The 23,013-nt window shown below is 46.1% G+C and overlaps 1 protein-coding gene across 9 annotated transcripts in view; it reads right to left on the bottom strand.

Moving 5' to 3' along the window:
* The window catches only part of C2cd3 (C2 domain containing 3 centriole elongation regulator), a 119,514-nt gene that overhangs the window by 14,817 nt on the left and 81,684 nt on the right, over positions 1–23,013 (bottom strand). For 5 of the 9 annotated variants that reach the window (XM_042279658.2, XM_006982147.4, XM_076548293.1 and 2 more), the window contains 6 exons: positions 22,198–22,403; positions 21,462–21,595; positions 15,530–15,691; positions 10,379–10,599; positions 6,392–7,286; positions 738–849 (listed from right to left, as the gene is read on the bottom strand). In XM_042279658.2, the coding sequence (XP_042135592.1) occupies positions 738–849; positions 6,392–7,286; positions 10,379–10,599; positions 15,530–15,691; positions 21,462–21,595; positions 22,198–22,403 (1,730 nt within the window). Of the gene's footprint in view, positions 1–737; positions 855–1,075; positions 1,117–6,391; positions 7,596–10,378; positions 10,600–15,529; positions 15,692–21,461; positions 21,596–22,197; positions 22,404–23,013 lie in introns of all 9 variants that reach the window. The other 4 variants (XM_042279674.2, XM_076548310.1, XR_013043554.1 and 1 more) reach the window with 3 other exon arrangements.

Genomic DNA, 23,013 nt, shown 5'->3' with positions numbered 1-23,013 from the left:
TCTCTCTCTCTCTCTCTCTCTCTCTCTCTCTCTCTCCTCTCTCTCTCTCCTCTCCTCTTCTCTCTCTCTCTTCTCTTTCTTTCTCTCTCTCTCTCTCTCTCTCTCTCTCTCTCTCTCTCTCTCTCTCTCTCTCCTCTCCTCTCCTCTCCTCTTCTCTCTCTCTCTTCTCTCTCTCAAAAAAAAAAAAAAAAAAAAAAAAAAAAAAAAAAAAGATGAGCTCACATAGGCCAGGCTAGAACGCCGGATAACTACTGTTTCCACCAAATGCTGGAGTCACAGGCCTCTGACACCATACCTGGCTGGCTTTTTGTTTGTTTGGGATTTGTGTTACACAAAGACAGATAATTTATCTATACAATCTATATCTATGACATACATCTATATATCTATATCAGAACAGTATGGTTGTTAGTTTTGCTCCTTGCAGTGAGACCAGGCACTATGTCAGAGAGAAAAGTGGAGAACGGGATCTGTATGCACGTCCAGCTGCCTGACGTTCCTGTTGATGAAGAGTTACCAGAGTGTTCTGTAAGGAGCAACTGGACACACTGCCCGATTACCCTGCTCTTCACCTGGACCTGACAGGCTGTCACGGTCCCCTCGGGATGCACTTCTTATTTGTGGTCACCCCCGGAGCAGCTGCTCCAGGGAGATGGCTCAGGGCAGCTCTGTGTGCTGTATGCTTTCAGGGAAGCGATGCTGACTGGGCAGGAAGGGAGACCAGTGGCTGCTCTTACCTGGTCAGCCGTGGCCGGCGGTGGCAGAGCTGGAGAGTAGGAGATCAAGCGGAGAGAAGCCTCCAGTTGCTGGGGAGGCAGAAAGAAGTTGGGCACCACAATCGGTTCTGGGCTGCACTGGTAGTTAAGGGACAAAAATACCTCAAGTCCACCCTCACGTCAGACCAGCACCCCACCTGACCCCAGCCACGCTGTTCTCATCTCCTTCCTCCTGTCCGTGAATCACCGGAAGATCCCGCCCTCTCCTAACAGGTGCCCTCCCTCCCGTCCTGTCCCCCTCTTCCTTTAGTCTCTAGTGGGTTCGCACCCCAACCTCCTCCACAAAGACCTTTCCTAACCTTAGCCACATGGTCCCTCCTCCTCCGCTCCCGAGAGCAGTCTGTAACACAGAAGAGTGTTCAATTACTATAAGAATTTTTTCAAATTATTACTTTATATGTATGGGTGTTTTCTCTGCATGTATATCTGTGTACCACATGCATGCCTGGTGCTTAAGGAGGCTGGAAGAGGGCACCAGGTCCCCTAGAACTGGAGTTACAGTGTGAGCACCATGTGGGTGCTGTGAATTGACCCTGTTCTGGAAGAACAGCCAGGGCTCTGAACCACCGAGCCATCTCTCCAGCCCATATTTAGTGTCCTATGTGTGCAGCATTCTTCAGGTTTCCCAATAACAGTGTCCTTCAGTTACCCTGGTACCTGCCTAGAGCTTGCAGGAGGTGGAAGGGCAGCAAGGGCTGGACACGGGCTGAGGGCCTGCTGGTTAAGTCATGTTCTGACACAGGGAGGGGGAAAGGTGGCCCAGGACAGTGCCTCGACCAGGATGGAGGTGACCGGTCCTGGGAGGACCTGTCTACTGGCTCTTCTCTGAACACACTGAAAAACCAGAGCTGGGGCGGGGAGGCGTGGCCCAGCTAGTCTGTCCGGTCTGCACATGAGACCTATAAAGGTGTGGGCTATAGCTCGGACTTCTCTGTACCCCGTAAGCTGCTGTTAGAAGCACAAATATCTCTTGAGTTACAACACTGACTCAGATTGCCTTAATCCTGAGGGAGACAGAGGGGACCGTTGTGATGCTGTTTTTTAGGGCTTCTGTTGAAGCAGCTAAGTATGGCTCTGACTTAATTTGTTTACCCAGCTTTCCATTTTATTGTTTTTCTCTTATGACAGAGTAGCCTCCAAGAGGGCAGAGACGATGTCATTTTCATAGCTGATTCCCATTACCTAGCCTGGGACAGAATAAATGCTCAATGAATATCTCCTGAATGGACGACATGCACCCACATATATAAGCCTTTGATTTCCCTAGAGAGGTGGGGGTGGACCCTTTGACGCAGGCTATCTTCAGAACTGCACGGGGTGGGTGGGGGGCTGTTTGCTGGTGCCGCTCTTACTACCCTTAGCCACATTCAGCTGAGGTTACGGGGGGAAGGAGCATTGCTGAGGGGTGTCGGCTGGACCTGAACACAGAAGCTCGTCCTGTTAGCTCTGCAGGGTGACTGTCTACTTTGAGGTGCTTTCTTCTGTTTGTTAGAGTGTACAAGGTCTTACATTTAGGAAAACACTAACACTGCGCCTCCCCCCCCCACCGTGACCCCCCCTTCTAGTTACCACTCAGCTGACAATCAGGAAGATTAGTTTATATAGGAAACAGGTTTGGGATGGCGCCTGACCTCACAGAGCTGCTGCAGCTCATGCTGACGCAGTGTGCAGGGGACAGGTGCCCACTGGAGCTGTCCTCTCCACCAGTTCCCTCAGCACTGAAAGGTGGTCCTCTCCCACCACTGCAGGTCTTTCCTAAAGTTCACACGTCTCACCACGGGACCCATCCTCACTTCTGACCAGGGCATGAAACTGTAGCTCTGTCTGCATGCCATCTCCCCAGTGCCCCAGCCCTCAGGAACCTTCTGTCTGCATGCTATCTGGAGACCCAGTGCCCCAGCCCTCAGGAACCCTCTGTCTGCATGCCATCTGGAGACCCAGTGCCCCAGCCCTCAGGAACCCTCTGTCTGCATGCCATCTGGAGACCCAGTGCCCCAGCCCTCAGGAACCCTCTGTCTGCATGCCACCTAGGGTGGTTTGAAAGAAATGGCCCGCACAGGGAGTGACACTATTAGGAGGTGTCTAATAGTAGGTGTGGAGTAGGTGTGGCTTTGTTGGAAGAAGTGTGGCTTTGTTGGAAGAAGTGTGTCACTGTGGGGGTGGGCTTTGAGGTCCCATGCTCACGCTATGCTCTGTGTCACAGTTCACTTCCTGCTGCCTGGGAATCAAGATGTAGAACTCTCAGCTCTTTCTCCAGCCTGCATACTGCCCACCATGATGGTAATGGACTAAACCGCTGAAACTGTAAGCCACCCAATTAAATGTCTCCTCTGTAAGAGCTGCCATGATCACGGTGTCTCTTCATGGCAGCGGAAACCCTAACTAAGACAGCACTCCCAGGTCTCACAGCTCTACCTCTGCTGTCTTCATGTCTGAGATGCTCACTTGACCCTCTGCCTGTAGTCAAGGACCGCATTTCCTCCTGGATGTCCTGCGGACACTTGCCCACAGGACGTATCTTTCTCCAAGACCAGCTCTCTGTGCTTCCCTATCTAGTAAAGACATTGCTAACTTGTAACCTGCGACAGAAATGTCAGCCACACTTGAGATTTTCTTCTTCATCTCCACCTTCTGTCTGATCCGGGGTCTTCTCTCTTCTTCCAACACTCCACACTTTAGACCAGATGGTCTCCATCTCTTGTTGGTACCAGTGTCCTGAGTGGTCTGCTGACGTTTGCTTGCTTTCTTCTTTTTTGAGACATTATCTTCCCCAGGCTGGCCTTGAACTCCTGATTGCTCTGTCCCAGCCTCTGACTGCTGGCATAACAGTATTCCCTACCACACCAGCAGGCCCATTCCTCACATCTCTTTTTGTACTTCTTTTTAAAGGTTTATTTATTATGTATACAGTGTTCTGCCTGCATGTATCCCTGCAGGCCAGAAGAGGGCACCAGATCTCATTACAGATGGTTGTGAACCACCATGTGAGTGCTGGGAATTGAACTCAGGTCCTCTGCAAGGGCAGCCAGTGCTCTTAACTTCTGAGCCATCTCTCCAGCCCATCTCTTTTTGTACTTCTGAGCAGCCTAAAGCAGCCTCTCTTCTTGCTCCCGTGTCTCACCAAAGCACGTGGAGCAATTGCCCGTACCTGCCTTTCACCAGACAATGGAACTGGCGTTTAGTAAAGGCTGCTCCGTCCTTGGGACTTAGTGTATGGTCCGAAAGAATGGAAGGTCTGACCTCAAGCAGCCTGGGGCCTGGGCACGTGTGGCAGCTCCTTCCCTGACAAAAATCTGACCACAACTACACTGACTCTGACAGCAGGGATGTCAGAAGCTCTGAGTCTGGGGAGGCTTTACCCAGCCGTAGGCCTTTCCTGATCTCTGTGACCCTTAGGTTTCCTCTGATCCGTATCATGAATCAGGGTATGGCTCAGTCGGTACTCGCTGTGCAGGACCCTAGTGTGGATTCCCAGCATCCATATAAAAAGTCAGGGTGGTGGCACATGCTTGTAATCCCAGTGTCGGTACGGTCCATGGAGCACAGGAGCCACCAGCTGGTTTTGCTGCACTGGTCAATTCCAGGTTTAGTGAGAGACTTCGTCTCAAAAAAATAAGGTGAAGAAGAATGGAGGTGGTTCTGGCCTCCACATGCACTAGCGCGCGCGCGCGCGCGCGCACACACACACACACACACACACACACACACACACGCATGCAGTGACCATATATACATATGTATATACATGACCACATGCATATGAATATACCACACGCACACAAATGAATCATTTATACAATGACTCTACTCATCTGATTTTCTGTTTTACAGAAATATGATAGTTTAGTTTAATCTACATTTACTGACATCTACTCTGCAATGCTAGGTGAGGGTGAGCATGGGGAAAAAAGGACATTGACCTGAGGAGCGTGTAAGTCTGGTCAGATAGGGGTCATGTCTTCCATCTGATCTGAGAACAGGCTCAGGAAGGCTAGACCTGAATTCATACCAGTAATAAGATGTGGGGTCTGGAGGGTCAAAGTCAGGCTCCTGATGTCAAGGATGGGAAGATCTCTTATCATAAAGCAGCTTACTTCACTGGCCAGTGTGGCTCACAGGATCAGTTGGTTAGGAGCATATATGGAGGGTACGGATGGCGCTAAGTGCTTTACTTTCCTATAACATGTCACTGTTTCAAAGGAGGGGCGGGGAGTATCAGGTACCACGTCTTTCCATCAGTAATGACATTCTGCGCGCCTAGGCAAGTCCACCTCAATGATACCTACTTTTTAGTTCTATCACCATTTTTCTTTTCTTTTCCTTTATAGACAGAGTTTCTCTGTGTAGCCCTGGCTGTCCTAAAACTCACTCTGTAGATCAGGCTGGCTTTGAACTCAAGAGATCCACCTGCCTCTGCCTCCTGAGTGCTAGGATTAAAGGTGTTTGCCATCACTGCCTGGCTCACTTTTTTTTTTTTTTTTTAAAGATTTTATTTATTTATTATGTATACAGAAGAGGGCAGTAGATCTCATTACAGATGGTTGTGAGCCACCATGTGGTTGCTGGGAATTGAACTCAGGCCCTCTGGAAGAGCAGTCAGTGCTCTTAACCTCTGAGCCATCTCTCCAGCCCCACTACATTATTATTATTATTATTATTATTATTATTATTATTATTATTATTATTATTATTTTTTTAAAGTTAAACCTTGGGGGCTGGAGAGATGCTTCAGTGGTGAAGAGCACTGGCTGCTCTTCTAGAGCACCGAGGTTCCATTCCCAGCATTCTCATGGTGGCTCACAACTGTCTGTAGACTCCCGTTCTAGGGAATCCAGCACTCTCTTCTGGCCTCCATGGGTACTGCATGCACATGGTACACAGACATTCATGCAGGCAAATACTCATGCACATAAATTATAAATGAATCTTTAAAAAAAGTCACTGAGCCTGTTTCCTCACATGCAGAGTAGATGCCACTCATTTAAAATACTTGTGTGACAAATTAAAAAAGTTCCTAGCATACAGTAAATACTAACCAATAGTAATACTCTCTCTCTATACCTACCCTTCTTTTTGTGGTTCTGGGGATAGAAGCCAAGGCTAGGCAAGTGTTCTACCAAGGGACTCTAGCTCTAGCCTGCCTTTTATTCCAACTGAGGGCCTGAGCCTTGCCTTCAGGTAGGAAACTGCCCAGTATAGAAACTCGAGAAGCTACACAGAAAAGTTCATTGTGAATGTGCTACCAACACCCAAGCCCCAGTCAGTGCTTCCCCCCGAAGGGGCTGCTATCAATGGTGGACTTGTTTGTTTGTTTGTTTGTTTTTGGACACGGTCTTGCTCTGTAACCTCCACTGACCCAGAACTCCCAGTTCTCCATCCCTCCCACCCCAGTGCTGGGATTATAGGCATGCGTCACCTAGTCTGGCTTCATTGACAGACTTAAGACACTAGTCATGCAAGTGAGACTTCTGAAGAAGAGCCTCCCAGGTCCTACAGCCTCCAGTGCATTCCACAAGGCCACTGGTCACACTCACTCTCTTAGCCTGATCCCAGCACCCACAGTGCCCAGGGAGAGATGGCCTACGCACCCACTTGTGGGAAACACCAAAGGATACAGGAGGTTCTGCCTCGTGGACACCTCTGGTCCGGCTGTCACCTGCTTCTGCCTTGAAGCAGGGGAGTCTAAGGGTGGCTCCTTGTGGTTTTCTCTTTTGCTTTGGGAGGGCAAGTGTGGAGGAAACTTCTCAAAGCTCTCGGAAGAGTCACTGAACTCACTGGAGAAAGCGTCACTCTCGGCCAGGGCCTCTGGCATGGGCCTCTTGTCCTGACTGATCTGCGGTGAGCTCCATCCAACAGAATCTTTGTTCTCTTGGGCTCCTGGGACAAGCCGAGGCTTGGTTGAGGCCGACTCTTCAACCTTGGTCTTATGGGCTCCACCCTCACAGGCAACCCTTTGGTTAGGGGAGCCCTCTACAGATGGGGGTTTGACTGCCTTCTGTGGGCTGGACAACAAGCTACTTCTGACCTTCAGCTCCTCTCTGGAGAAAGGTCCCGGAGGACAGGAGGGGCCTTCCCTTTGTCCCTCATTGGGCTGAGGGCTGAAGACCTCACTCATGTCTGACATGAAACTGGACCAGGGGCTAGTTTTGTCTGTCACTGTGGTAATTTCATTTAGGGTCCTGGGCTCGATAATGTCTTCTTCATAGTCTTCATCACTGAGGTCTGGGTCCACCTCAGTGTCTTCACCGCTCTGCACCCTCGTGATGGGTTCTATGTGTTCCACCGACGCATGGAGCGCTCCTCTCTCTGAAGTCTCTTCAAGGACAGGGGCAGGCAGGGGATTGGTGCTCGCCTCTCCAGCTCCTGCCAGTGGCTCCTCTGGAGTGGTGCTTCTTCCTCCCATGGCCTCGGTGTCCTGAGCATCTGGGAGGGTGGTGACTGCTCTGCTTCTACTCCTGGCTTGGCGAGAAGTCCAAGCTGCTTGTGAGTCTCTGGTGATAGTCTGCAGATCTGAATAGCAACAGATACCACTCTTACTATATGCAGGGCTACAGACCACACAGCTTCCTCACTGGCCTCTAGCTTCATAAGCATCCTTGTGATCAGACTTTAAAGAAACCTCACAACAGTTAATTCACCCAGGAGTCAGTGAAACTATCTTCACAGCAGTATGATTTCTAGTACTTTATTCTAATATTGGGGCTGAGAGCTAATCTATTTGTAGCTGTGGAGCCACCCGTGGAAGTGCTCATGCTCAGATCTCTCGGGAGCTGAGGTCCTGACGGGCATGCTCATGCTTCCATTTACTTCAGTAATCACCTATATTAAAACCAAAACAGAGTCCACTCATTGACCTGCTCGACGACAGTCATTAAAACTATCTAGTTTACCTGGAAGATTAAAGCACGGAAATCTTATCAGCGCACAAGGAAAGGAAGGAAGGGAAGCAGCAGCAGGGCACTGGAAGAACGCAGGCTTTGGGTCCGGTCTCCACAGCTACGTCTGTGGCCGTGAGCAAACTGTCCCCCCCCACCCCGGGCCTGCTTTTCTTTCAGATGTGACCAACACCAGCCACTTCACAGGCTTGATACTGAGGGAAACGGGCAAACCCTGCATAGTGCATGTACAGGCACTTAATCAGAGGGAAAAAGTACCAGTCAACTCAAATTATGTTTTGGTAAAATGAGGGTGGAGAAATTAGTAAGTAAGTTGGCATAGTGGAACATGCCTTTGGTTTTAGCTATTCTGAAAGCTGAGGCAAGACAATTGCTTTAGGAGTTTTGAACCAGCTTGGGCAACAAAGCGAGATCTCATCTCAAATAAGCAAAAACAACAAAGACACAGGAAATGACACGTTTGTGTGATCCTTTTAGAGAAAAAGTCAGAAGCTAGTGGCGGATTTGACTTCCAGGGCTAAGGGCTCCACCTGCTCACTTGGAGGGTTAACTAACAGGAGGGCTTGTTTAGTGTGGTCATAATGTTCAGGTATTGGAGGAGAGTGTGTCTATGTATCAGTGTACCTGCAAACAGAACAGGCACCAGGCAGACTTACTGGGCCCTGGTCTTTTGGTCTTAATTACTGCCTTGGAGCAATTCCCTTTTTATAAACCAGTTTATCTTCCAATGCCTGTTACCTCTCCCCCAAGAAGCCGACGCAGACGCGCAGCTGGGAGGTTCTACTCTGGCCATGTTTCATAAGGAAGCACACGAGCACACACTACAGTGTAAAGCTATTTCCCACATCAGCTTGTGAGTGTCTTAGGGCAAGGCCCACATGTCTGGTTCATGTTGTCTTCAGGGGCCAGCAAAGGCTTACCACACAGATGCAGCATGAATGAGACCTCATCGGTGACTCACTCATACCCATTAGTCAAGGGGCCCTCTTCAGAAAAGTGTACTGAAGCGTGATGGACACAGAGCAGGCTTTTGTTACTTTTGAACTGTTTCCCTGATGCAGAGAATCAGCTCTCCTCAAACCCATCCCGTCTCTGTGAAAATGAGTTCTTCTTCTGTTATTTCCTAGCCAAGAACCCCCTTTTCTCCACCCCACACCCACTCCCTTCTGTAAGAAGCACTATGATGGGGCCTACGGGTTTGCACATATTTGACCACTGGGTAAGTATTAAACCTTGCTTTCTTTCTGGGTAAGTATTAAACCTCCAAATTTGACTTCAAGGCCAGCTTTAATCCTTCTATTCTTTTATTACATCCCTGTAAAGGGACTCCCCTATCTGTAGCCATTTGTATCCTGATAAGGTCTCTCTTGTCTTGTCTTGTGACAGCTTTCTTGGGAGAAGCTTCTTTGGCTCAGGACAGAGTATAAGTTTATGACGGCAGATACAACTGTCTGGTTGGCCTGATGGCGATGAATGTGGAGTGTAAGTCCACTATGGGGTATGGTGATATTTTATTTGTACTGAAATGTGATTTTATTTTTATGTTAACAAATAAAGTTGCCTGGGGGTCAGAGTTATTAGTAAGCCACAGCGAAAGCTGGGCGGTGGTGGTGCATGCCTTTAATCCCAGCACTTGGTAGGCGGAGCTATGTAGATCTCTGTGTGTTCAAGGATACAGCCAGCATTGGAGACACATGCCTTTAATCTCAATATCAACCATAGAAGACCTGGAGGTCTGTACAGACAGGCAGTGACGAGGCGGTCATGTGGTTGGGTTTATAACCAATGAGAAGGCAGAACAGAAACTCTATAAAAAAAGACACAGGAAGTAGGTCTCTTTTCGGAGAGGTAGGACCATCGCAACAATGAAGGGTAAGGTTTTTAGCTCTTAGCTCTTGCTCTGATCTCTTGGCTTTCATCTCTGTATTGGCTCTGTGTTTCTGATTTAATAAGACTGTTGGTTACATCTACAATGGGGTATACCCAGAGTGTCTTTCAGGACATGTAGGTTTTTACCCTCCCATACCTCTCAATACGAGTATCGAGGAGAAATGAGAACCGCTCTAAGGGACTTCTTGGGATGGTAAACTATAGACCCATGCAGGTCTTCTACAGTGATTTGTAAATGTGCAGACTTTGTTCTGGCTATGTGGGTGCATGTCTGCAATCCAACATTTGGAAGGACAATGCAGGAAGATTACTGTGAATCTGAGGCCAGCCTGAAGTACACAGTGATACCCTGCCCCAAAGCCAGCTAACCAACAAACCAAACAAACAAAAAAAGAAAAACTTGCACACTTCTGGACTCTGAGAATTAGAATTTTAAATATGTTTGTAGCTAAGTTTTCCCCTGAAAAATAGAGGTGCAGACAAGTTCAAGAACAGCTAGGGGACCATCATCTAATCCACACCTGCCATTTTTGGTTAGGGGAATGAAAGGTCAAGAAAGAAAAGAGCATGCCCAGTGTCAATAACAAGTTGATGCCAGAAACCAAGGACCTGGTCTCCTGCCTCTCAGCCCAGTGCTCTTCCCATTGCCCCATGCTCCTGTCCACACCACTGTCCTTTCCTTCAAAAGGCAGAAAAAAGATGTGAAAACTGTTGTTTGTGTTCGTGATGGAGGCCCACCTGAGGGTAGACACTCAGGTGGCCTCTGACTTGGCCCCTAGTGATCAGAGCTGTAGCAGGAACTGCCCTGAGTCATACCTGAGATTAGGGAGCTGACTTGCAGCACCAGGTTACTGGATTTCTCCAGGATGCACTGGTTCTCGGGGTCTCGGCTGCTGGTTCCTAGGCCCACCGAGTCCCTCTGGCTCTCCTGGCTCTTTGAGATAGCAGGAGAGCTGTGAGAGCTGAAGGGCAGGAAAGGCCTGCTGAGCTTCTGGGTGAAGTACTTCTGGATCTCATCTAGTTCACTCAGGTTCTTCCTGGGGAAAGGGGAGGGTGACAAAGAGGTCATCTGTAGTGATTACATTCATAATCACTACATATAGATATACATACTGTCATATAGATTACAACACGCACGAGGCAGGACTGCTCACTTGGCTTAGTACTGTATAGAACCTAGAACTACTATCCTCTTCAACCAGCCCTTTACTCTGCACCTTCCATTGCCAGAGCCAACTCTGGCCCCACCTCCCAAAGACACACCCTTCCCATAAGGAACCATTCCTTTGCTAGCCTGTTTTGTTTCTGTAAGACAGGTCTTCGCAGAGCCCAGGCTGGCCTGGGGCTTGCTATAGTCTCGTCTCAGCTGAGATTACAGCAAGTATCATAACACATGGCATGCAAGCCCCCGTACTTGGTCCTCATCGTGGCTGTCCTCACCTGGCCTCACTCCCGCTACCTCTCAGTCAGTCATTCCTGATCCTCATGGTGGTGGTCTCCAGACACCACCTCCGTTTCCCCTGTATTCTCAATCACTGCGCCTGTTGACTTCATATCTACTTTTCCTTATGACTGTGACTCAGTGACAATCCCTTCCATCTACCATAGCCACCTGGCATAGTGCTGGGTACAGAACAAACGACTACTGAATAAGTTAACGTAGGTGGGTGAGTGACTTAAAATATCCTGTTTTCATTCTCACTACTGTCCAATGGAGAATCACATCAGTCTTCATTTGTATAGGAGTTTATGTTTTCAAAACACTACCTTGATAATTCTCAGCCAATACATTTGGTGCCCAATGTTTGTGGTATGAATTTATGAAAAAGCTGCTTGCCTGGCCGGGCGGTGGTGGCGCATGCCTTTAATCCCAGCACTCGGGAGGCAGAGGCAGGCGGATCTCTGTGAGTTTGAGGCCAGCCTGGGCTACCAAGTGAGTTCCAGGAAAGGTGCAAAGCTACACAGAGAAACCCTGTCTTGAAAAACCAAAAAAAAAAAAAAAAAGCTGCTTGCCTGTGGCCTTGTGGGCCCCAGTGCAGGCCCAAGCTACACTCGGCCAGTTGTGGTGCACGCTGGTAGGATTCCTGAAGGAGGCAGAGGCAGGAGGATCCCGAGTTTGAGGGCGGCCTAGGAGGCTTGCTACGGAGAAGCTTTGGCCAGGGCTGAACCACAAACAGTGGTGGGACCATGGAGGCAGCGGCTGCTACTCTGAGTTGCTGGGTGCTTCTCATCATGTTGGTGACTGCGGTGATGCTGCTACCTGGGAAGAAAGGTTTACTGCTGCTTGTTCAGAGAAGAATTGCCAGGACCATCATGTTATGAGAAAGCATCGGCAAAGGTCGGTTTGGAAAAGTTTGGCAAGACAAATGGTGGGGAGAAAATGCAGTGAAGATTTTCTGTTCTAGGGAAGAATGTTCATGGTTCTGAGAGACAGACATTTATCAGACTGTGACTGCTCCAAACCACGCGCGTGTGCACACACACACACACACACAAAAAAAAAAAAAAAAAAAAAAATGGGAACCATGACTACACCTAACAGCGACTTTGAAATCTTCAAAAAGATGACAGGAGCCCACAATGATGATTCCACATGGACTATGGTAAAGCCATTAGGCTGATTAACACCACAAAAAAGATTGACTTTGGACTACAAACTACTCAGGACAATTTTGAGATGGCTAGCTGAGATGATCCAGCCTGACAGACTAATTGAACAAGGACTTAAAACAAGCCCTGCACTTTCTCATTATGCATCGACTGGACAAATGATACAGGACTTGACAATTAACCCAAAATTTTTCTTTTCAAGATTCCTTAAAGATGTCTTTGCCCCTAGTAGCAGGAAGTAATTTTAAGAAAAACGACGCCCACATTCCCAAGGGATGGGAAGGGAGGTTTTTGGTTGTTCAATGGCTTATGGATAATTGTTATTGTTTATGATGGTTGCTTACAAGTTGTTAATTGTTAATGGTCAAGAAAAAAGCTGAACAAGGAGATTATATTTAGAGGTTTTGTTTTAAAAAAAAAAGAAAAAGAAAAAAGAGAATATAGATATGAAGTAGATCGAATCTAGTCTGAGAAAAACGATAAAGAAATAATAGGATAAATGGGTAGATCACTGAATCTACACTAAAAAGAAAAAGAAGATATAAAAATGACAAAATGTAGATTACTGAATCTATTATGAAAAGAAAAAATACTTTAAAAAAGGAATTACTTGTTTAAATTGAATAAGTAATGAAATTTTTGTCTGAGTTTATCAAATGTTACTGGACTGGATACTGTTAATATATAAATGGAATTTTTTGTCTGAATCTGTCAAATGTTAATGGACTAGACATCGTTAATGCAATCTTGACTGTATATTGTATGTACTTATTGGATATAATTTTTCTTGTATTAGTTATAAGCTTTTTTTAATTTCTGACAAAAAGAGAGGAAATGTGGTGGTATTGTGTTCCCCAAAATATTGTGTACCCTAATAAATTTATCTGGGGTCAGAGAACAGAAAAGCCACTAGATATTTAGGATGGGCAGTGGTAGCACACGTTCAAGGATACAGCCAAGCATGGTGACTCACGCCTTTAATCCCAGAAAGCGAGCCTTTAATCTCAGGGAGTGGTGGTAGAAAACAGAAAGGTATATAAGGCGTGAGGACCAGAAACTAGAAGCTTTTGGCTGGTTAAACATTTGGCTGGTTAAGCTTTCAGGTTTTGAGCAGCACAGTTCAGCTGAGAGCCATTCGGATATGAGGACACAGAGGCTTCCAGTCTAAGGAAACAAGATCAGCTGAGAAGTTGGCCAGGTGAGGTTAGCTGTGGCTTGTTCTGGCTCTCTTATCTTCCAGTGTTCACTCCAATACCTGGCTCTATGTTTGTTTTTATTAATAAGAACTTTTAAGATTCTTGCTACAAACCACTTGAAATTAGTAATTGTTACTTTACAAATAAAGAATTTCAGATTCAGAGAATATAAGTGATTTGTCTAGCTTAAGAAGTAGTATGTGTCTATTCAGATTCTGGAACTCCAAGTCTTAGGTTTTTTTCCTAGGACACTAGATGGGCTCTGTCCCAACCTGGTCTGTTCCTTCTCACACTTTTTCAGATTATGAAACCTGAGATCAAGCTCTCTCTACTTTGTCTCTTCTTTCCATCCACCTTTTTTTTTTTTTTTTTTTTTGTTTGTTTTGTTTTTTCAAGACAGGGTTTCTCTGTGTAGCCTTGGCTGTCCTGGATCTTGCTCTGTAGACCAGGCTGGCCTCGAACTCACAGAGATCCGCCTGGCTCTGCCTCCCGAGTGCTGGGATTAAAGGTGTGTGCCACAGCCACCTTTAAGGTTGCTGCTCATGACTTTTCCCAGTCTACTATCTGAAAACACCTGTCTCCTTCATCCCTCTACTTTCAGCTTGCACGGCTTTCTGTCTTGTCATTTTTCTCATTACTTGGTATTTCATTAAATTTCTCTAATTCGGCCATGAATATCCAGGAACAGATGGTCTAGGAAGCATGTCTGCTGCCCTGAATATGCCCGGGAGGATTCCCATAGCCCGGACTGAGTCAAATCCAAGTAAGGGGAGAGGACAAAGCTCATCCTTGTTCCATCACTAGAGGCTTGGGTCTATCAAAGGGTGGAGGTATCATCAAGTCATTCAGGGTCTACATCTGCATAGATGAATGCCTGCAGCAGCAGAAGGCAAGCGAGAGCACACTTGGCAGTGTGCAAAACCTGCAACCCCAGGGCTTCCGTCAGGCTCTGGCACAGATTCAGGGCCTGCACACTTGCTGGCACCATATCATACCTTCTCACCAGTGACACAGTCTATCAGTACTTCTTCTACAGGTCACACATGGGTCACCATATCGTACCTTCTCACCAGTGACACAGTCTATCAGTACTTGCTCTATAGGTCACACATGGGTCCCCAGTCGCCAAGGCCCTTCACGAGCAACTCCTAAAGAATTGCCCTGCTCCTTGCACTTAAATTTTACTTATTCAATTTAGTGTGTGTGTGTGTGTGTGTGTGTGTGTGTGTGTGTAGACTGAAGACAACTCTAGGGAGTTGTTTCTCCTCTGTTGCTGTGTGAGATCCTGGGATTGAACTCAGGATCTGAGGCCTGTGTGTAAGAGCCTCTACCTGCTGAGCCATCTTGCTGGCCTACCTCTTGCATCTTTAGCTCATTTTTTTTTAACCGTACGGTCAGTATTTCCCCAATCGATATACTCTATACCTCTGGCATTTGGAGATATTCTTCCTGCAGAGAATAGCCTTCCCATTTATTAACCTCTTCTTTCAAAGCCCACATGTGCTGTTTTTAACACTTCTCCCGTTCATCTTTCTGGATTACTCATTCCTCTGTCTGCTCTTGGACAGGAAATCACAGCTCTCACTACCCCGCACTGTAGTTATCTGGCCATGGCTATCTCCTGCACTGGGGCTTGCAGGCCTCGAGGTCAAAGCTATTTAACGGTGAAATCAAGTCCTTTCCACTGTACCAGATCTCTCAATACCCTTGGGCTGATCTTGTGATCTACAGTATGTTTACTTCTTACAATGATTCACAGTGACAGGGAAGTGTGGACAGGATAGATAAGTAGAGTAAGGATGTGGTTGTGAAGATAAAGGCCATGGACAGGAGGAGGTTTGTAGGCTGTAAGGATGTGACTCTGTTTAGATGTGAGGGTGGCATCAACAAGTCCTGGTGAAGAAGCTGACGTTCTTGGATTTACAGGTGGACTATAACCAGAGCCCTCCGAAGGAATACAGGGCTCTGACCGGCAGATCCATCTGTGAGAAAGTCTACGAGGCTCCAAGGTCCAGCTCAACACTAACGTGCATGAGATCACTCCACAGAACCTTCTGGAGAAGGGACAAGGAATGGGAATGCCATCCTCCACGTTGGCACTGCTCATTCCCCTGGGCTCCACACACAGTGGCCCCGGGCTTCTTCCCTCTGCAGCCCTCACCTGAGAGAAGTCAGAATGGAGGGGTGGGAGGACAACGGCGCTGTGGCCACTCTCTCATCACTCGCCAGGGCCGCCTCCCCATGCTGCAGGGACTCGTGAAACCTGCGGATGTTCTGCACGTGCTCCTCATGGCGTGCTGCCTGGCTTCGCAAGGCTCCGTTTCTGTGGGCAAACCGGGAGAGAAGGAAATGCCTAGGCAAGGAGAGAACTCCACGTGTGACAACCGAGTCACTGCCATGAGATGACACTGCAGGCCTCCCCCACCTCGGCAGCCACCCCGGCTTGCTCAGCTCTCTCAGATCACGCAGGTTCCCTAGAGAAACTTGCTTTTGGTCTCACCCACTCCACTTCCTTCTGTTCTCCATATTAGAGCCCGAGTGATTTTTCTAAAACACAGATCTAACAACAAGAGTAACAACAATAATATATATGGAACCCCCATCATGACGGCAGTCGTTATAAGGATTCACCAGGGATTAATCTAGTCAGCAGTATCATTCCTTTCCGGCTCTGCCTCTTTTAATCTATAGAACAAATCGTTTAATTCCTAAGCATGACGTCAAGAATGTGACTGCAACAATCTTCTTTCTCTTGACAATGAGGCAGTCTTACTGAGATGTAATTCATACAGCATTCAATTAACCCAATTAAAATATACAATCCAAGCCAGGCAGTGGTGACACACACCTTTAATCCCAGCACTCGGGAGGCAGAGCCAGGTGAATCTCTGTGAGTTCGAGGCCAGCCTGGACTACAGAGTGAGTTTCAGGAAAGGTGCCAAGGCTACACAAAGAAACCCTGTCTCGAAAAACCAAAAAAAAAAAAAAAAAAAAAAAATACAATCCAGTGATTTTTTAGTATATTAAGAGTTATCTACTCCTTTTCTTTTCTTTATTTTTTTAAAAGATTTATTTATTTACTTATTTATTATGTGTACCTGTATCTGTCTGCATGTGCCCCTACAGGCCAGAAGAGGGCACCAGATCTCATTATAAGTGGTTGTGAGCCACCATGTGGTTGCTGGGAATTGAACTCAGGACCTCTGGAAGAGCAGTCAATGCTCTTAACCACTGAGCCATCCCTCTAGCCCCTTATCTACTCCTTTTCAAAAAATCAGTTTTAGAACATTTTATCAGCTCCTAAAGGTAAATTCCATATCCACTAGCAACCATTTCCATTTCTTCCTGAACCCCTGAAGCTGAGGCAACTACTTATCTCCTGTTTTTACCATTTGTCTATTCATAGTTCACACAAATGGGATCGTACAATATACTTTTAAGTCTCTTTGATGTTATAATATATGATATATAAATATATTAGGATATAATAAAATTCATCAGTACTCTTCCTTTTTTATATTAAAACTTCCATTTGTATTTAGAATTTTAAAAAGTATTATTGCTTATTTTTTTGTGTGTACATGCATGCTTGAGTGTGGAGTGTGTCTGATCCATTGGAGCTGGAGTTATAGGCAGATGTAGCAGGAATCTTAAAAAGTTCTTATTAATAAAATCAAACCTGAAGCCAGTTATTGGGGTGAAATGCTGGAAGGTCAGAGTTAACCTCACCTGGCCAACTTCTCAGCTGGTCTTGTTTCCTCAGACTGGAAGCTTCTGTGTCCTCATCCAGAATGGATCTCAGCTGAACTGTGCTGCTCAAAAGCCTGAAGCTTAACCAGCCAAATGCTTAAGCAGCCAAATGCTTCTAGTTCCTGGTCCTCATGCCTTATATACCTTTCTGCCTTCTACCACCACTCCCTGGGATTAAAGGCGTGTGTCACCATGCCTGGCCGTTTCCAATGTGGCCTTGAACTCACAGAGATGCAGAGGGATTTCTACCTCTAGAATGCTAGGATTAAAGGTGTGAGTGCCACCATTTTCTAGCCTCTGTATCTAGTGGCTGTTCTGTCTCTGACCCCAGATAAGTTTATTAGGGTGCACAATATTTTGGGGAACACAATACCACCACATTTCCTCTTTTTGTCCTCTAGAAGAGCAGCACCTCACTGCTGACACGACTCTCCAGCCCCTGCATTTAAACCTTTAGGGAAGTGCCAGACTGATGGCAAGGCGGCTGGACAACCTCACAGTCGCTCCACCACCTCCTTCCTAGCACTTTGGTGTTATCTCTTGTTTCTTTTCAAACAGTTACTGCAGTGGGTAGGAAGCTGCATCTCATTTTGGTTTGATTTACATCTTTTCATTTGCTCGGTGACCACTTGCATATTTTCTTTGGAGAACTGTCAATCAGCTATTTTGTCTGTTTTAAAATCGTGTCCCTCTGCAGTGTTGGGGAATCAAATCCAGGCACACAAGTGCTTCTATATTAGAAGTACTTCAGATGGGACATTTGTTTCATATTACTGCCAGAGTTCTGTTTGTAGTTTAGTTACAAATCCCTATTAGAGCTATATTTTAAAATTATTCTTCTATGGGTTTCCATTTTATTTTCTATTTTTAGATTTCTTCAAAAAGTATTATTATTTTGTGTGTGTGTGTGTGTGTGTGTGTGTGTGTGTGTGTGTGTGTGTGTGTGTGATGTGTGTGGTGCCTGTGGAAGCCAGAAGAGGGTGTTGGATTCCTTGGACTTGGAGTCACAAGTGGCCATGAGCCCCAAGATGTGGGTGCTGGGAACTGAACTTGTGCCCTCAGGAATCGCTGTTAACCGCTGAGCCATCTCCCGCCCCCCCTTTACTTTTCTGACGGCATCATTTACAGCATCCAAGGTCTTATTGGGATGAGTCAGTTCTTCTCTTGTTGCTTGTGCTTCTCTGGTCATTTTAGGGAATCAATACCTCACAAAAGGCTCCCCTGACTGTTTTCTTTGAAGAGTCTCTTGTTTTGCTACTGTGTTAATTCCCATTTCCAGCTGGTTTGTGTCTGACGCTTGGAGGGGGGCTGGCCCGGCCTGGGCTGGGTACCAGGCTGCTGCAACACTCCTCAGAAGCCTGTTCTTGCCTCACTGAACTGTCTTAAGCACCTTGCTAAAATTCAGTTGACATACTTTACCTTTGGATTATTAATTTTATTTCACTGATCCTATTTCTAGCCAGTGGTGTGTTTTGCTTACTGTAGCTTTGTAGAATTGGGAACTTTGTTCTTTTTAAAAGGTTGTTTTGTCTATTCTGCATATCTTAAATTTCCATGAATTTTAGAATCAACTTATTCATTTCTAGAAAGAAACCAACAGGGATTTTGATATGTTGAACCTACAAAAGAATTTTGGAAGTACATCTTAAAAATGTTAAATTCATGAATCCAAAAACATGGGACATTATCCCATTTACTTAGATCTTTACCATCTTTCAACAATATACTGATAGTTTTCGGAAAATATCTGTATTCATTAATATTTATCCTGTCTGATATTATTGCAAATGTAATTGTTTTTTTCAATTTTATTTTTGATTCCTCATTGCCAGTGTACAGAAATACAATTGATTTTGTATGTTTAAACTTTTTCTCAATCTAAATGTGTAATATAATAAATCGTTAAGTTATAATCCAAATAAACAAACCTCTGTGGACTCATCAAATTATTATTATTTGTGAGAGCCTCACTGTGTAGGCTCAGCTGGCTTGAACTCACTATGTGCAAACTCACAGAGATTTGCTTGCCTCTGCCTTTCAAGTACTGGGATTAGGTGTGAGTACCATGCCTGGCCTGGGTTGTCACTTTTAATAGTATAAAAGAGTTCCCAAGTAGGAATGTTTAAGAACCACTGTTTTAACTAAGATGTAAGATGTAACCAAAACCCCAACACTTAACATATGTAAATTGTACGACTTGATGAGTTTTGACTTTGGCCTTCGTTCAAGGAAGTCATTACAAGGCAATGTAACCACCCCTCCACAGCTTCCTCTTTTTTAACACTCTTTCCTCTGGCCTCCTTGCTAGCCCCACCCTATTGCTCGGTCACTGATCATTTGCTCTCTGCCACTAAAGGTTAGTATGCATTCTCTAGAATTTATACAAGTAGCATTTTTGCAATCTACTCTTTTCTTCTAGCATAACTATTTTGAGATTCAGTATTTATCTTAATATTATTTCTTTTTGTGCTACATTCTATACATTCTATTTTATGAATATACCACTTTAGGCAATCTGTTCACCTAGTTGTTGATGGCTATCTAAGCTGTTTAGCTTCCCATTGTGGCAAACACATAAAACATTTAGAAAAGTCTACTCTAGGCATTTGCCATGTACTATTAGGACTTAAACTTCTTGTTTAAGATTGGTGTGAAAACAAACAGATGACTTATATAAAGTGTATTAAATGAGTTTATTTCTATTCTCATTTACTCTTTATAATAATCCTTGAGGTAATATATTGTTTTTGTTGAGTAAAGAAGAAAACTGAGGCTCAAAGAACCGAAGTAGGGGCTGAAGAGAAGACTCAGTAGTTAAGAGCATGGGCTGCTCTTCCATAGGACACAGATTCGACTCCCAGCACCCACGTGGTGACTCACAACTGTCTATAACTCTAGTCCCAGGGGACCCACACCCTCTTTTGGACTTCAAGGGCATAGGCACTCATGTAATACACGGACATACATGCAGGTAACACACCCATACACATAAATAAAGTTTAAAAAATAATCAAAGTAATTAGCATTAGGTCATATACAGCTAGTCTAGGCTAAAGCTAGCATAGGACTTTATACCACCTTTTCCCTGGAGGGAGACAGGCTCAGAAACAGCTGGAGGTGGTTAGGGATGGCGTGGAGCTCATCCTGAAGCGGGTGGTCGGATTAGAATAAAGACACGCCAGTACGGTCTTCTGATTTAACTGGGGCATTTTTATGCCGATAAAAAGCAAGTCACTAAGTTCTTAGCTTTAAAGTTACTAAACAGCGTCACTTAGAAACAAGCCCCTCGGCCATGTTTCTTTGACCGGCTATGGTCAAAGCAGCACTTGGAGCCTAGACTGTTGAACACAGGAATTTAAACACAGAATTATCTTCACAGGGTGACCAAGGGAAAACGACAAAGTCCTAAACAGACCAGAGGGGGAGCAGCGTGGGGGTGTCTGTCCGTCTCAGACAAGGGGTCTACTTAGTAACGGCCCCTGCAGGGGCAGCTGCATAAGAGAAGATTCTTCCATTTGAGACATGGTCCCACTATGCAGCCCTGGCTGGCCTGGAGCTCCTTCTGTAGACCAGGCTGGCCTTGAACTCAGAGATCTGCCTGCCTCTGTCTCCTGTGTGCTGAGATTAAAAGCATGTGCCCTATGAGAGAGTATTTTTGCTGAGTGTTAAGAAAAATGTGGGGGAAAACCTCTGGTAGAGGACACCAAGGCCTGCACTTTTGGTCTTGTTCTCTAACAGGATGGGGCATACGCTAGCCCAGAAATCCACACATACTGTCACAGCTACCTTAGTGAACAGAATGAGCTAAGCATGTATGTGTATGGTTTGGGATTTTAAAATTTATTTTTATTTTTTAAACAGGGTCTCATATAGCCAAGGTTGACTTCAAACTCACAAAGTAGGAGAGGATGGCCTTGATATTCTGATCCTCTTGCCTCTACATCCCAAGGGCTGGGGTCACAGGCGCGCACCACCACAGCTGGTTTATGCGGTGCTAAGGATTGCACTCAGGTCCCTGCACGTGGCAGGCAAGCACTCTACCAACTGAGCTGCAGTCCTGGCCCCTGAACCAAGTGTTTTAAACAAAACTTAGCACATAGTTTTTTCTTTGGGGGGAGGGTGATATAATTCTCATAAAAGGTGAAATGGATCTAAGGACAAGAGGAGAGTGTTCCATCTCTCAATGGCAGTAAAAACACTCTCGTTCCTGTCTTACAAAGTTGTTTCCAGAGACCTTGAAAATCAGCGTGTCTGCGTATGAAGTCTTTCCCTGGCTTTCTCCAGTGTCCTCCTCTACTAAAGGAGAGAGGAAAGACAAGACAGTTCTTCCCATCAACAATTACCTTGCAGGAGAGGAGACATCTACCTCCTTTGGAGAAGTGTGAGCAAGCTGGCCTTGCATGTGCCTTGCAACGGGCCCAGGGAATGCGTCACATACAGAAGAGGCAAGGAAGGAAAAGGGGCTGAACACGGGGACCTGCAGCAGCAATGGAAAAATGACGCACTGGTTACCACCAATCCTTCGGAACAAAGCCGGGCATAAACCTCAAAATTCACTTGGTATAGTTTACTCACTCTGCGTTGAACACTGTTAGGAGCAGTATACATTGCCTCATTTCAACTTAATAATCACCAAGACAGGGTTTCTCTGTGCAGCCCTGGCTGGACTGGAACTCACAGAGCTCCCCCTGCCTCTGTCTCCTGCATGCTCAGACTAAAGGTGTGCGCCACCACCACCTGGCTTGGGCTGTGATATTCTCATCTTGTAGTCACCAGAACTGATCAAAAGACTTCTTACGAAGGGATCACCGAACTCTCAGTCACTTCCTCACACGCTCACTCAATCAATACTGACTGATTCCATGCTGTGCCAGGCAGATGTGAGAGGTGAACAGAATCTATTACAGCAATAGGAGTTCCCCTCCTGAGCATTCTGGAAAACTCCCCTTCTTTACAGCCTCACCCCGAAGCCAGGAAGCTGTTGTCTACATAAAGTGTGGGCTGTAAGCTGGAAGTAGCACCAAGTATAAAGGCTCTTCTTAGAGTGGACCAGTAATTAGTGTGAACAAGGAAACCTACCAGGGATCCTGGGGCCGCCGTCCCTCGCCTGGCTTGTCTTTCTTCTTTCAAGTGCATCAGACTCTCCAGAGGGGAAACAGCAACTTTTATCTGCCCTTGGCACTCTCCACTGAAGTCCGTAATGTTGTACCAGCCACAGATAAACTGAAAGCCGGACAGTAGTGGGGAGAGGTCCACCGAGGCAAAGCCAATCACCCTCTCCTCATCTGTGGGGGAGAGAAGAGAAGAGCTGCTAGTGCGGCTGGCCATGTCCTCCTCCTGTGGAGACTGGAGACTACATGGAGAAGCTGGTCCAGACGACTAGAGACACCCAACAGCACTGCGCTGAAAGGCTTGGGAGCCAGAGCTGTTAGGAGTCCTTTGCTGTGCCGTGGTTATCTCTCGCCCCACTGTCTATTTGAGCAAGGTCTCAAGTATCCCAGATCTTGGTCTTGAACTTGCTCTGTAGTCACAGACCAGTTGAACTTCTGATCTTTTTGCCTTCAGCTCCTGAGGGCTAGGGACACAGACATGTGCTAGAACTACAGTTGTGTCACCATGCTGTATTTATGTGGCCCTGGGGATCAAACCTAGACTTCGAATGTGCTAGGCAAGCATCTACAAACTGAGCTACATCTCAGGCCTGTTTTGGTGCGTCAGAGAAGAGCTGGCAGAGTTGCGCTTTGCATTCTTTATACAAGCAACTAGAAAAATTCTAACCTGTATACTACTTTCCTATAGACATAGCATGCCTCCATGATTTTTTCATGTATGTGTGTGTGTGTGTGTACATGCACATGTGCACACGTTCATACATGAGGGGTAGTCTTGAAATTT

This window comes from Peromyscus maniculatus, chromosome 1, assembly GCF_049852395.1.
Source record: "Peromyscus maniculatus bairdii isolate BWxNUB_F1_BW_parent chromosome 1, HU_Pman_BW_mat_3.1, whole genome shotgun sequence".
Lineage (NCBI taxonomy): Eukaryota > Metazoa > Chordata > Mammalia > Rodentia > Cricetidae > Peromyscus > Peromyscus maniculatus.
Note: the sequence above shows the minus strand (reverse complement) of the source record. Positions and strands in the feature narration are given on the sequence as shown.